At 39.9% G+C, this 15,284-nt stretch overlaps 1 protein-coding gene across 1 annotated transcript in view; it reads left to right on the top strand.

Moving 5' to 3' along the window:
• The window catches only part of PIGN (phosphatidylinositol glycan anchor biosynthesis class N), a 363,689-nt gene that overhangs the window by 102,505 nt on the left and 245,900 nt on the right, over positions 1-15,284 (top strand). The window contains exon 12 of the mRNA XM_073678652.1: positions 2,267-2,322. Within this exon, the coding sequence (XP_073534753.1) occupies positions 2,267-2,322 (56 nt within the window). The remainder of the gene's footprint in view (positions 1-2,266; positions 2,323-15,284) is intronic.

Genomic DNA, 15,284 nt, shown 5'->3' with positions numbered 1-15,284 from the left:
GAACCTGTCATCAGGATCAGGCATGATAATCTAAAGATATGGACATAACGGCGCTGTTCTACTGATTTTAATAGGTACATTCACTGTAGAGATCCGTAGCCTGGTTATTCTTTAATCATCTTTAGAAATTTTGGTGCAATAAGCTGTTCGTGCATCAGTGTGGGGTTGTGGGTAGGGTCTTTGGCTCTACCATGACCCCTCAGCTGCCTCAGGTGTTCGTATCTTCATACTGTTTTAAATTTTGCGTCGGCACCGTCCTAGCCGCGGGCAGCACTTGTGCCAATTGATCTGGTTGCTGGCTCCAATAACATTGCTCCGGTGTTGGCGCATGTGTAAATTTAAATCTCAGCTCAATGATAAAGATCGGCGACATTTTCCTGAAGACCTCCGGGAGGTCAGTGTCTTCATGTGCGACACCTGTGCCATTTTACTGAAGCCTGCAACCAGATCAATGTGCACAAGCGCTAGGACGATTCCATTGCAACATTTTAAACCGTGTGAAGATACGAACACCATATCCTATGCAAAAAGGTGGGCACTGCTATGAAATAGTAAATGTTACGGGGTGCTACAGTAACCTGATATAGTTATATGATATAATAAGGAAGAAAAAAGACTCAGGATATACAACCGTGCACACCCAATATTAGAAAAATGAAAAAGTCTTTATTGCATGATTACACACTGACAACACAAGAAAAGATAAAAACAATTAAAAACAGACAAAGCATAGCAATATTCATGGGGGAGGAATAATAATAGTGTTCCAAAGCAATAAACCCCCCTTAGGCCACAGGTATCATTTTTATTTTTACTATCTCATAATACAATAATGCTTATTGACCAAGCTGTGTCGCCCTAGTAAAGGGTAGCACAGCGCCACTAGACCAAATATAGATGATGAACCAAACACCCCCAAGTAATCAAACCATACATCATAATAAATCAAGGAATGAAGGAATGAGTGGGAGTAGTAATCTACTAGAACTAGGGGCCCGTATAATATCAGCGTTTATCAAAACATATCATCCCACCTGATATACAATATAGGATAATGAGTAAAAGCCATATATGGCAAAGCGGGCACTCCTAAGTGGTCAAGGGAAAAGTCAAAAATAATAAAATGACATAGTTACCTGTTGGCACCAGAGACCCTACGCGTTACGCTGCTAGACCGCAGCTTCGTCAGGGGTATGTTGTCAGTGAACACATGTGTATATTAAATAGTCTGTCCAATTTAGTGTGATTCCCTTCAGGTGAAAATTACGAACACCAGAAGCAGCTGAGGGGCCTTAACAGAGAGTCAGAAACGAAGACCCTACTCAAAGTCCTGCCCCAAAGACCCGCCCCGATGCACAAACAGCTTATTGCACCCAAACTTCTAACTATGATTAAAGAATAACCAGGCTGTGGATTTCTACATTGAAAGTACCTATTTAACAGTAGAACAGCTCCTTTATGTCCATACCTTTAATTTATCATTCACGATACTGATGACAGGTTCTCTTTAATCAATTGACTTTGGAATATTAAGTTCCACTATTGAATGTGTTTTAAAAAATGTTCCTGTGCTCAGATAGTCTTATAAATGTACCCATGCAGTGTATTGTGTAATTTGCTGTGTCCGACCATGTGGGTTTGCTGCAGTTCATGTTTGTGCATATACAGTTGCTTGCCAGGAAAGAAAGCTTTGATGTATATACTGGTGAATGGACTCTCAGTTGTTTTATGTGAGTGAACAAATTCCCTTGTCTGTTTGTTTTATCACAGGAGCAAGTGTTTCTTCCCTGCAACCAGGTCCCGTGAGCTCATCATAAATCAAGTTAGTGAAACATGAGCTCTGGTGCTCTTAGGTCACTGACTTGATTTGTGAGGAGCTCACAGCACTGATGATGTAGCAGAAACACTTGCTGCTGGAATAAAACAAACACAAATACCCCCATACACATTACCTGGTTGATCAGATTTACACAAATTGGCAGGTTCAGGGAACTTTAATCTCTTGTGTGGCAGGGCCTTTAGTTTTTGTGTATTGTAATTTCATTTACATCTGTGATGTCTTTTTATGTTACTCACAATAAGGTTTAGCCGGGGACATAAAAAAATAATAGCAAGCATCTGATTTATTTCCATTGGCAATACTATTATATTTTATACTTTATTGTGTTTTTCCCTTACACTGTGTAATGTAAGTTTCAGGTTAGGTTGGGTCTCTTAAATATAAACTTTGCTTTTGAGAAAAATAGTTTTACTTTTTTTCCTTTAGGTCAAAATGGTGCAGAAAAAACAAACTACATTGCCATTCCTGTTTTCACCTTTTAGGTAGGTGATATTGCTTTCATTTTTTTTGCGTCATCAATGTTATAATGACACATTTATTGACACATTTATTCTTACATATTTACAAGTACACAATTAACTTCATTGTTCTGGTTTCTGAAAAATATATTTGATTATTTATACTCCATGCTCAAGAGTTTTGAAAAAATGGCCAGAAAGCAGGGAATGTAATTAAAATAAACTAATTATACTTGCCCTGTAAATCCTCCACCAATCTGGTGGTCCTGCCAGTATTTGTTAGCTGGTCTACAATTACGAAGTTCAGGCTTCCTTTGATGACCACTACAGCTAATCACTTAGTGATGATGGCAGAATTATTTGCTCATGGCCGCTGAGGACTGTAATTGGCAGTAGCAGTCATTTTAGTGTTTCTGGACAACTAATGAGGACCACTAGACTGGCAGTGCTAGAGTGGCAGGGAATTTAATGGTCAATTATGGTTAAACTAAAGTAACACTCCAGAGTTTTTTTTTTTTTTTATTTATTCTGCAAATAGTCTCACACTTTATATTACTCAGCTTGTATTGCCTTAGCTAGATATTCCTCTCTATCAGATTCCTTGTGTTCAGTTGGGTCATGTGATCTCTCTGGATTACATGCCTTTTATTTATCTAAAGGAGTGGGGGTCACCATCTCATATAAACTTCCTGTATGATAAAACTCCATGGACTTGACCACATAACCTATTCACTGGGGTATGCAAAAAAGTCTATCACCGTTACTGATGTTGATTGGACTGCTTCTGTTACAGTTGTAATGATGTGATTCACAGTTCAGCTTTCAGCGCTGTATACTGTACTGATCTCCTGGATTATTTAGGGACATATAGAGGACAGGATAAGAGCAGCATCCTCCCAGCAGAGAGATGTTACTGAACCTATGTGCCCATGTGATGCTGTGCTGATCCATCATGAGATTTATAGTAAAACGTAGAGTAATAAAGGGTAAGATGGAGCCTGAAGAAAAGCAAAAATTAGTGTGGACTTAAGGGAAATAAATGCACCTTTATAACACAAGTTCAGAGCATGATAATCAGGTTGGGGGTGCAAGAAGGAAAAAAAATCACTGGAGTGCTTCTTTAATGCACTCCCTCTTGCTTTCTAGCCTAAAAACTTCAACAACTACTAAGCTTATTTTTAGACTACACTTTCCATAAGGCCAGTAGAAATGAATAGTTATGAAATCATTGTAGCGCAGCTGATTTTGGCTTTTTCTGCAGCCCATCCTCTAGTGGTCAGTGCCTGGGTGGAATTAATATTGTCTCCACTGAGAGGGGAATAACCCTTAAGGATGGCCATACTCCTTTTTCATCTGACAGCTGTTCCTGACGACTGCTCATCGCAGCCGAGTGTGCATGTTTCGTTATGGGGAGAAGGGAGTAACCTGCTCCCAGACATCTGTGGCAGTAGCAGAACATACTTTCCATTGCCATCTTTCCCCCTTCTGATATGCCCACTTTTTCAACGTTTTTACAAGCATGGTGCAAATGTTTGTGCAAATTGCAGTTTTGTCGGCTTTAGTTTTTGCAAAAACTGGCATAATCTACTTCACAAATATAGGCCAGTATTTCCCTGAAAAGATTAGTTGTCCTTTCTTCTGTAATAACATAAAAAATTTCTGGCATAATCATCATACGCCATGTCAGGGAAATATTAATGTCAGAAAAATGTTCTTCCATATTTGCCTGACATAGATGTTCACCCCCTCCTTTATTCCCCTTCTGCTCAGCACAAAAGCCCCAATTAACACAAGCCTGAGAAATGGCCTACACAAACAAATGCCAGCCAAGGTGTGTTATAACTTCATTAAAAAGCAAGCTCTTGTCCCTGGCACATGCAGGGGGGTAATTACTTTCAGGATTGCACTAATTTGCTTGTAACTGGGAAAGTTTCTTTCCCGAGCTTAACAAAGAAATCTCCAGTCAATCCGACTACGAAACGAAATATGAAATATTGTGAGTTCCATACGTCCGGCAATAATGGGACCTATATTTCTAGTGACAGAATCAGCCCAGGAATGTATCCATAGTTTTTCATGTCTGTAAGCCGAATCACAGAGCTGTAGCGCAAAAACACCAGAATAGCAGACTGCAGCTATGCAATGTGTGGTCTCTAAATAAAGATAAAAGCATAAGGGAAAAAATGGCGTCTTTTGCAAGCTTCTGCGATCAACGAGCAATGAGTTATTGCAGAAGTTAGCGTTTTTAATAAAAATGTACAGGCTGGAGACAGGCCCACATGATGTCACCACAGGGGGCGTATGGCCAGATCTCCCCTTAGGTATAAGAGAACCCATGGAGAAGACAGGAGCACTCATTGCCAGGGGGATATAAGGATTATAAGCAACGGGTCCTGTTCGATAGCAGCATAATCAAACTGGGAGCCCCTCCTCCACCTGTATTGAATAGTCTCTGCGATCGTATAGTGTAAGCTTCCTCTTTAATCCTGTTTATTTTATGTAACTGCTTATGTATTTTAATGTCTCCTTTGTAACATCCTTGTATATATTTTTCCTAAACACTGCCTCCCTTTTGGATTAAATCTAAAATTTAATAGTTCTGTTTCTTTTGTCCTGTAATCGTTCCCTTCCCCGAAGCCATATACGCTACCAAAACACAGGCGTCTGGCCAGACCTGTATTATATTTCAAATCCGGACGGTGGTGGCAGAGAATAGTGTTGATAATTGGGCTACCGTGAAGCTGACAGTGACGGTATTGAGGGCGTAGACACGGATTCCAGGCTTTGGAACCCAGAGGTGTGATGCCATACTGTCACTGATGGCTTGCCAATATCCACGTAGCAAGTAGTCTGGATCGCGTTCTCGCGACTCCGGACTAAATATGGACAGCGTGACGGCATGGTGAGATATTGGGTGATCTCCCCGGTGTCATCCCTGTGTGGTGATCCCTGACACGCCATTACCATGTATGTTATTTGTTTTGGAAGAGAAGGGGTTTAGAATTAATTTCAACTAAGTAAAATGGGGTCCGCAGCAGAAAAGAAGGTGTACACAAGGTTATAAATATATCTGTAGTAATGACTATCAACGACTTTGTAGGAAGTTTTTTTTGTAGATATAGTCTCATTATCCTCATTCAAGAAGTCGTTTTGCTTTCCAAGATTTTAGGCATTTCCCGGACACTTGGACAACAGTGAATATACTTGTTTTTGTTATCTAGTTTTCCAGATTTGTAAAAGGAAATTCTGCCTTGTTACACAGGTGAATGGGAGACTGACAGCTGAGTGACAATCCTTGTGGGAGCTGTAACCGGTTTCATATTGGTTGTCACTCAGATCTCAAAGAAAGCTAAATAATCATAAAGTGTCTGAATGAACTTTCTGCCAGCCTGACATAAGCAGACATCTGACCTATGTTACCTGTATTTATTGCACATGAATTGGTCGCGTTAAGGGAATCTGTCACCATGTTTTTACTTTATAACCTGAGAGCAGCATGATGTAGGGGCTGAGACCACCCAGACCACTGATTGGCAGCTTTCTGGTCTGCATGCTGTCATTTTTATACTATCACTGTTTTCTCTGCTGCAGATCTAGTACTGCTCTGCTGAGCTCTGTGTAACCCTTCCCACATCACTGATTGGCTGCTTTCTGTGTACACTGTACATTGTCAGGAAGCTGCTAATCAGTAATGAGGGGCGGGGTTACACAGAGCAAGTGACTAGAAGGCATGAGACACCTAGTCCTGTAGTGATAATCTCCTGCTGATAAAACGCTGATTTTATTGCATCAGAAACACACAGCCTAATAAGTGACCCATCACTGGACTTAGGCTCTCTGCCACTATATTATGTTGCATATTATGTTACATAGAAAAGAAACTTGCTGAAGGATTCCCTTTAAGGGTAAATGCTCTTAAAGGGGTTGTCCCCTTTCAGAAAAGTTTTTCCTATAGGTATTTTTAGTAGTAGAGCCCCCCCCCCACTGCTTTATTTACCTTGCCTGGGTTCAGCACTGAGTCTTGGTGGCTGATTCAGTGTCTGTTGTCTGTAGCTTTTATTCTTTTTAACAAAGCATTACATATATGTGCTGTTATCGTATTGTTGCATTACTTTCTAAATACTTCCAGGAATGGGCCTGTTATTATGTAACCCGACAATGTAGAGCACAATACTTTTTAGAAGAATAAGATTACATAAAGTTAGATTCTTTCTTTTTTCACATTGTGATTGTGGCTACGTTTTCAGCGATGGTCTTAAGATGACTGAGATTATTCATGAATTAATTTTTGTCATGAAGATAAGGTAAATAGAGGTTTAAATAATATTTTAGCATACTTACAAATGTTCTATTGATTTCAGAAGATGAGCATAGATACGTCATTAAATTAATTCAGTATCTCGGGCTTTTTTCTGAATACAAGATTGTCATCCTTAACATGATCGATATCCACACGATACTGGTCATTGTATCTGCCACAATTCTCATTTTGTTAAAAAATGAGGAACTTATCATGTTGATGGTTTAACATTTCCACTGCAAACTCAATAACTATATTCACTCACTTATCACTGCAATATCAGATGTGATGCAAAGGGTTTCGTCTTTGGCGATTGTTCTTTGTTACTGCATTTTATTTTTGCCATTTTATCTATCCCTAATTTTTTGGTCTTATTGTTGGATATGCTTATAAAACTAACATTTAAAAGCTGCTTGCTTTTGAATGCATTTGAGATACATAGTGAGATTGTATATCTGTTTTTCTCATGTCTATTTTTAATCTATATCGGGACCAAATGGCAGAAAACCTTTTCGACAGAAAAATAATTTCTTGATCCCTTAAATATAACTCACACAAACCCCAGCACTTGATAGCAGTATATGTTGCTTCTCACAAAGGACCAGAAAACAGGGTTGGGATAAAAAAAAATATACATGCAAAATAGCCCAATTTGCAATACAGCTATCTGAAAAAAACAAAAACGTATTAGATGAAAAAGAGACTACAAAGCCAAAGTATTCTTCAAATGGAAAATGTGCAAATACCGGGCAACAAATCCTGTCCAATGTCCGGTATCCACATGTGTATTGTGTCCACACTGCTTCTTTAACCCTTGCCAGTTTTTTTTGCCTTTATGACAAACCACTTTTATTTAACTTTTTTTTATTGTCACCTTCTAGTAGTCCTACTCTTTTTTTTTTTTTTGGCAACAGATTTGTACGAGGGCTTGGTCTTTTAGGGATTAGTATTCAAAGTGGAATCATTTTCGTGTAGATAACAGGTTGTAATGTAACAAAATAGGTAAGATGCTAAGGGGGTGAATACTTTCGCAAGCCACTGAGTGTACGTGTGTGTACGTGTGGGCGTGTGTGTATGTGTGTGTGTATATATATATATATATATATATATATATATATGTGTGTGTGTATATATGTATGTATATATGTGTATATATATATATATATATATATATATTTTTTTTTTATTTACAATATTATCTTTGGAGACTAAGTTGTAGGATTATTTATTTGCACGACAAGCTGTGGTTTGTCATTGCCATTTGTGGGCATATGTTTTTTATCACTTTTAATATTTGTTTTTTCGCAGTAGGCATGAACCAAAAATAATAAATGTGACATTTTTATTTTATTTTTTTATGTAGTTTACCATAAAGATAGAGTTAATATCGTCAGAAAATTTTAACCTGCAATGGTCTGATACCACAGCATTGCTTTCTATAGTAAAGAACAGGAACACGGATCCTGGCTGTGTGTTAGAGCAGTTGTATGACTAGTATGGGTTGGACTTCATACACCTGCTCCTGACATGCTCCTGACATGTGCCGTACATGTACGGTAGATGTTGTGAAGGGGTTAATTTCATAATTTTGTAATGAACTTGTCATCACTTTTAGGATTTCTTCACACTGAGATTTTTTGGTGAGTTTTTGAAGCAGAAACGCTACAAAAACCATGAGACGTTATAAAAAACCCTTAGTTTTGATTGGAGACTTAAAAGTAACCTTCGTTTTAATTTCCTAAATCAATAGTGCACATAAAAATAAGCAACTTTGTAATATATCTTATCAAATAAATCTTCTTTTTTCACCAGGACGGATCAGTTGTTTTCAAAGTTCTCTTTTTCCGGGTACAATCTGTATTCTGTGAAGACAGATTTTTGAATAATTGAGATAGGAGATGGCAGCTAGGTTTTATAAGATTCTGTGTAGTAGGTAAGAGGAGGAGCTCTGCCTTTTGCCTTTTCCTCCTTCTTTTCTCTTCTCTCTGCATAGAATCTTACCAGTAGCAGCTGCCATCACCTATCTCTGTACAGTAATAATCTGTCTTCACTGAATACAGATTTTATCAGAGAATTTAGAATTTTGAGAAAGAACTGTCCTGGAGGAGAAAGAAGCAGATTTCTCTAATAAGACACATTACAAAGTTTCTTATTTTCACGTGTATTATTGATTTCTGAAATATAAATTAAAATGACGGTTACTCTTTAAGCAGTTTCTGCTCTGTAAATAATGAGTGTGAACTCTTATGCTGATTTATCTGAGCCCCCTGCTTACCGCAATGTATTACTGTCAATCAGGCTTGAAAGTACCAGGATAGACGCCTTTCATGATCATCCAGGATGAACTGCTCAGCGAGCGCACATATTCTCAGCTCACAAGCCATTTTCCTTTCCACAATTTCAAAGTGGTTTTCCCCCAATAAAATTCAGTATACGGATAAGTACCTGTATGATTTATACAGGGTTGAACAATATAGAAAAAAAATTCTCATGTGAAATATTTTTCTTGATCTTTTAAGAAAGTATGGTTTTACTAGCATATTGTTTACTGGCCATGATGTGTTTTTTTATTTCACCAGTAACAAAGCAGTCAGATCATTTAATTTATCTGGCATTTTATTACTTTCAGATATTGTGATTTATCACAATAGTTTGCTTCAAACATCCGCATCAAATACTGGAAAGACCAAATAGTTGGTGGACCATGTTCCTTCATAGTTCTTTTAAATGGCTTTAAATTGTTTAGACCTTGAAAGTAATCCGTCAGCTCGCAGGCAGCGAGTTCAATTTTAAGAGTGCATGCCTCGCTGACTCTATTACTTTTAAGCTGTTGCTTGGCCACATTGTGCATCATTTGCTAAGATAAGTTATAACTGCGACTTCCCCAGAGTTCATTCCAACAGCCGAGCTTGGAAAACTTGCTTCTGTCACTCTGCTGTAAAGAAACTTTGAGAAATATTGAGAAAGTGCCTGGTCGATAAGAATCTTTGGCTTTCTGCTTGATTTTTCATTACTACATCTTTGTTTTAGGCTCAATGGTGGTGAAATAATCTGTATCCCACTACCTCCACAAATGGAAAATTCCTGCTTAAATCCTTAAAGGGAACCTGTTACCAGCTTTTACTTTTATCATTGACATATAGAGAAAGTAATTCATCAGCTCACCAGTCCAAGGTAACGATAGTGGCTTGTTGGGTCCGCTGGGTCGGTTTCCAAGTAATGGATGAAGGTCCGGCATCCACAAATAGAAAATATGATAATGTTTCACCAGGTTTTTGCTGCCTAGAGAGCAGCATAATGTAGAGACAGAGATCCTGATTCCAGTGACATCACTTACTGTATTGCTTAGTGTAGTTTTGATAAAATTACTGTTTTATCACAAGTAGATTATCATTAGAGGACTAGTAAACAGCTTGCCAGGTAGTCATTCATGAGCTCTGTATCACCCTGCCCACACTACTCATTGGCAGCTTTCTGTGTAATAATAATAATCTTTTTATTTATAGCGCCAATATATTCCGCAGCGCTTTACAATTCAGACAATTTTACAGACATCATCGGCACTGTTTCCATTGGGGCTCACAATCTACATTCCCGATCAGGATGTCTTTGGAGTGTTGGAGGAAACAGGAGAACCTGGAGGAAACCCACGCAAACACGGGGAGAACATACAAACTCCTTGCAGATGTTGTCCTTGGTGGGATTTGAACCCAGGACCAGAGCACTGCAAGTCTGCAGTGCTAACCACTGAGCCACCGTGCTGCCCACACTGTACATGGCCAGAAAGCTACTAATTAGTGGTGTGGGCGGGGTTATAAAGAGCTCAGCATTAGGAGAACTGCTAGATCTGTAGCAGATAAAACTGTGATTTTTTTCAAAATGACAGCAGTCAGCCCATTAAGTGATGCATCGCTGGAATAAGGTCTCTGCCACTACATCATGCTGCTCTCAAAGGGGGAAGCAAAAATCTGGTGACAGATTCCCTTTAAAAGGACATATTTAATGGTGGAGATATTCATCTTGTACTTTTATAATCCCTTCCCACTGTATACCTTAAAAATTACATTTGGAAAACTTGTCCTCTGCTTATTATCTGCGTAGTCTCCGCTTGGCATATTTGAATTTTTCGAGTTTCCAGGAATATTTATTCTTAGCCCGCTTCTATTTCCTTGATTAATGTGGATGATGCCTCTGACGTCATTTATAGACCACTTCAGCAGACAACTGGTACATGCGTAATAAGTTTTCCCTTTTGTTGGCTAATAAATTAGTGATGTTTTGTGTATAGTCCAGTCCGCATCTCGTTTAGAATTGATTTATTTTTTGAGAGATGGGTAGTGAGAGAGTGGAAAAAAATTCTGGAAACAATACTACTCCCAATTAATTTTTAAACCTGTTGACTGGAAACTTCTGTTCCCTCCTGAGCATTAATTAAACATTGGTGTTTTTTCATTTAAAATTACTACTCTCCTGCAGATATCCCTGCTCATTTCCCTGCTTCTTTTTCTACTGCCTTAGAATGAAAAGTAGGTGTGAACATGCTGGTGAGGGACATGATCAGGAACGTTGCCCGCTCCATTCCCCTTGACTTCTATTTACAGATGTCAGCATAGTTTCAGACTCTGAAGGAAATACGTCATGACTGCACCTATTCCCATGACCACTACTTTTAGTCGCTAGAACACCTTTTTAAGAGAGAATGTCATAGCTGAACTAGCCCTGGCTTCATACCCAGTTTATAGATACCAGTATTTAGATAGCAAAGATTTTCTTGTTCACAACAAGTTTGGAGGTGAATATTACTCTTTAGATTTAGATTTGGCAAGCCCTAGTTTTCTCCCAAAATAACAATATGGCTAAGCTACATCTCCATTGAAATTTAGCAGATTAATTAAACTGATATAAATTACCAAACAGAAGCACTTAAGGCACTCATGTACATTAGTCTACTGGTTTGGCCCACAGTCTACTGTTGTATGGTGGTCATCTTACTGTCCCTCAATAGATGATGTCAAGAGACAGAAATATTTGACATGCCTGATTTCAGCCTGCAGATACTTTTGTTCTCTGAAAGATAACCCTCAGAGATGTCTGGCTGCGGTTCTCTGTCAGAGAACACAGGGGAGCTTGGCCAGCTGAGCTCCTGTGCATGGGAGAGTCTGGGGGAGATAACCGTCAGCCATGCAATCGGCCTCTGACAGAGAACACAGGAGAGCTTGGCCAGCTGAGCTGAGCTCCTGCGCATGGGAGAGTCCTGGGGAGATAACTGTCAGCCGTGCGATTGGCCTCTGACAGAGAACACAGGGGAGCTTGGCCAGCTGAGCTCAGCTCCTGTGCATAGGAGAGTCCGGGAGAGATAACCGTCAGCCGTGCGATCGGCCTCTGACAGAGAACAAAGGAGAGCTTGGCCAGCTGAGCTGAGCTCCTGCGCATGGGAGAGTCCTGGGGAGATAACCGTCAGCCGTGCGATCGGCCTCTGACAGAGAACACAGGGGAGCTTGGCCAGCTGAGCTGAGCTCCTGCGCATGGGAGAGTCCGGGGGAGATAACCGTCAGCCGTGCGATCGGCCTCTGACAGAGAACACAGGAGAGCTTGGCCAGCTGAGCTGAGCTCCTGTGCATAGGAGAGTCCGAGGGAGATAACCGTCAGCCGTGCGATCGGCCTCTGACAGAGAACACAGGGGAGCTTGGCCAGCTGAGCTGAGCTCCTGTGCATAGGAGAGTCCGGGGGAGATAACAGTCAGCCGAGCGATTGGCCAAAATCATTTGGGCTACAGCTATCTAAAGTTTACAGGGGGCTTTAAAAAGAGTGTACAGAATGAGAGTAGGTCATATAAATCTTTTTAATGAGCATGTTCAGAAGTTGTCTTGGCTATGCTGTAACATTCATGTTTATCTATGGACACATTCACTGTTGTATGTGGCCTGTGTGTCTCCAAAAGTCTACAAAATCTATGTTGGTCTATATAGACTTGGAGATATTGTTCCCTAGGTCAGGGGTGCACAGCTTTTAGCTAGAGGGCAGATGTGGCCCCCAGCCAGCCATCTCTGGAACCACCATATTCGTGACTCCTCTCTGTTCATTTTTCCAAAGAGGAAGAGGTTATTGTGCATACATATGGCTTTCCTCATTGTATTTCATGAGGGGTGTGAAACCTTTGACTATTTTTATAACTTTCATAGACCAGGCAGATAGCTGCGCCTATGTGTGGCTCCATCAACTCTTTTTCTCTGGAGTGTCAAGAAAAGAAGCAGCGGATGCTCATTCTCTACAAAAGACGACGTTCGATAAATGGAGCCCCATGGTTATGGCATATGTTGTTAATATGTTGAAAATGATCAGTAACCCGTTTTATTGAAGCCCTTGCGAGTGGTATAATCTAACAATGTGACCCAAATGTTCTTGCGGAGTCTGACATATCTTGTCACATTTTTTTTTTTTTATGATTCATGTAGATTCCGGTAGAACAAAAAAAAACTTATGTCTCCATATAAAATTGAAAGCATTTGAAGGTGGATATCTCATGCAGCTCTATGACATCTGTTATGCATGAGTGCTAAGGGTGAATTCAGATGTCCGTGTATGGACTGTGATGCATGGACTGACTGCGAGTCTCCTGCCAAGACCTTGACAGCTTCATAGGCATACAGTACAGACCAAAAGTTTGGAGACACCTTCTCATTTAAAGGTTTTTCTGTATTTTTATGACTTTGAAAATTGTACATTCACACTGAAGGCATCATAACTATGAATTAACACATGTGGAATTATAAACTTAACAAAAAGGTGTGAAACAACTGAAAATATGTCTTATATTTTAGATTCTTCAAAGTAGCCACCTTTTGCTTTGATGACTGCTTTGCACACTCTTGGCATTCTCTTGATGAGTTTCAAGAGGTAGTCACCGGAAATGGTTTTCACTTCACAGGTGTGCCCTGTCAGGTTTAATAAGTGGGATTTCTTGCCTTATAAATGGGGTTGGGACCATCAGTTGTGTTGTGCAGAATTCAGGTGGATACACAGCTGATAATCCTACTGAATAGACTGTTAGAATTTGTATTATGGCAAGAAAAAAGCAGCTAAGTAAAGAAAAACGAATGGCCATCATCAGCTTAAGAAATGAAGGTCAGTCAGTCCAAAAAATTAGGCAAACATTGAAAGTGTCCCCAAGTGCAGTTGCAAAAACCATCAAGCTCTACAAAGAAACTGGCTCACATGAGGACCGCCCCAGGAAAGGAAGACCAAGAGTCACCTCTGCTTCTGAGGATAGGTTTATCCGAGTCACCAGCCTCAGAAATCGCAGGTTAACAACAGCTCAGATTAGAGAACAGGTCAATGCCACACGAGTTCTATCAGCAGACACATCTCTTCAACAACTGTTAAGAGGAGACTTTGTGCAGCAGGCCTTCATGGTAAAATAGCTGATAGGAAACCACTGCTAAGGACAGTCAACAAGCAGAAGAGACTTGTTTGGGCTAAAGAACACATGGAATGGACATTAGACCAGTGGAAATCTGTGCTTCGGTCTGATGAGCCCAAATTTGAGATCTTTGGTTCCAACCACCGTGTCTTTGTGCGACGCAGAAAAGGTGAACGGATGGACTCTACATGCCTGGTTCCCACTGTGAAGCATGGAGGAGGAGGTGTGATGGTGTGAAGGTGCTTTGCTGGTGACACTGTTGGGGATTTATTCAAAATTGAAGGCATACTGAACCAGCATGGCTACCACAGCATCTTGCAGCAGCATGCTATTCCATCCAGTTAGCGTTTAGTTGGACCATCATTTATTTTTCAACAGGACAATGACCCCAAACACACCTCCAGGCTGTGTAAGGGCTATTTGACCAAGAAGGAGAGTGATGGGGTGCTACGCCAGATGACCTGGCCTCCACAGTCACCAGACCTGAACCCAATCGAGATGGTTTGGGGTGAGCTGGACCGCAGAGTGAAAGCAAAAGGGCCAACAAGTGCTAAGCATCTCTGGGAACTCCTTCAAGATTGTTGGAAGACCATTTCCGGTGACTACCTCTTGAAGCTCATCAAGAGAATGCCAAGAGTGTGCAAAGCAGTCATCAACGCAAAAGGTGGCTACTTTATAGAACCTAGAATATAAGACATATTTTCAGTTATTTCACACTTTTTTGTTAAGTATATAATTCCACATGTGGTAATTCATAGTTTTGATGCCTTCAATGTGAATGTACAATTTTCATAGTCATGAAAATACAGAAAAATCTTTAAATGAGAAGGTGTGTCCAAACTTTTGGTCTGTACTGTATATGCGGCAGTTGAGTTCAGGTCAGGAGGCTCGTGATTAGTCCATGCATCGCAGTCTATACACGGACTATGTTTTACGGGCGTCTAAATTCTCCCTAAGACTAAGTTTGCAATAAGTTCTTTCTGCAACATGTTTTAAGTAAGAAAAAAATGCCGTTCCTAAAAGTGTTTATTTATTCATATCTTTGAGTAGTCATCATTCTATTTTCTTTTCATTGAAGTCAATAAGTGATTGAAAAAATATGTAAACAGATATCAGTTTGTCTACAGGTTTTTAATTTGTAGAACATAAAGAAGATACTGCAATAAAATGTGTTCAAGGAGTTATCAGTATTGCCAGTGCGACCCTACTTGCGGTCACATGCCGACTAGATGTGTTTGACTTCTCTTGATAAAAATGAATTAAGAG

Source organism: Phyllobates terribilis, unplaced genomic scaffold, assembly GCF_046119375.1.
Source record: "Phyllobates terribilis strain yellow unplaced genomic scaffold, ASM4611937v1 Scaffold_4__5_contigs__length_816908805, whole genome shotgun sequence".
NCBI classification, from domain to species: Eukaryota; Metazoa; Chordata; class Amphibia; order Anura; family Dendrobatidae; genus Phyllobates; species Phyllobates terribilis.
Note: the sequence above shows the minus strand (reverse complement) of the source record. Positions and strands in the feature narration are given on the sequence as shown.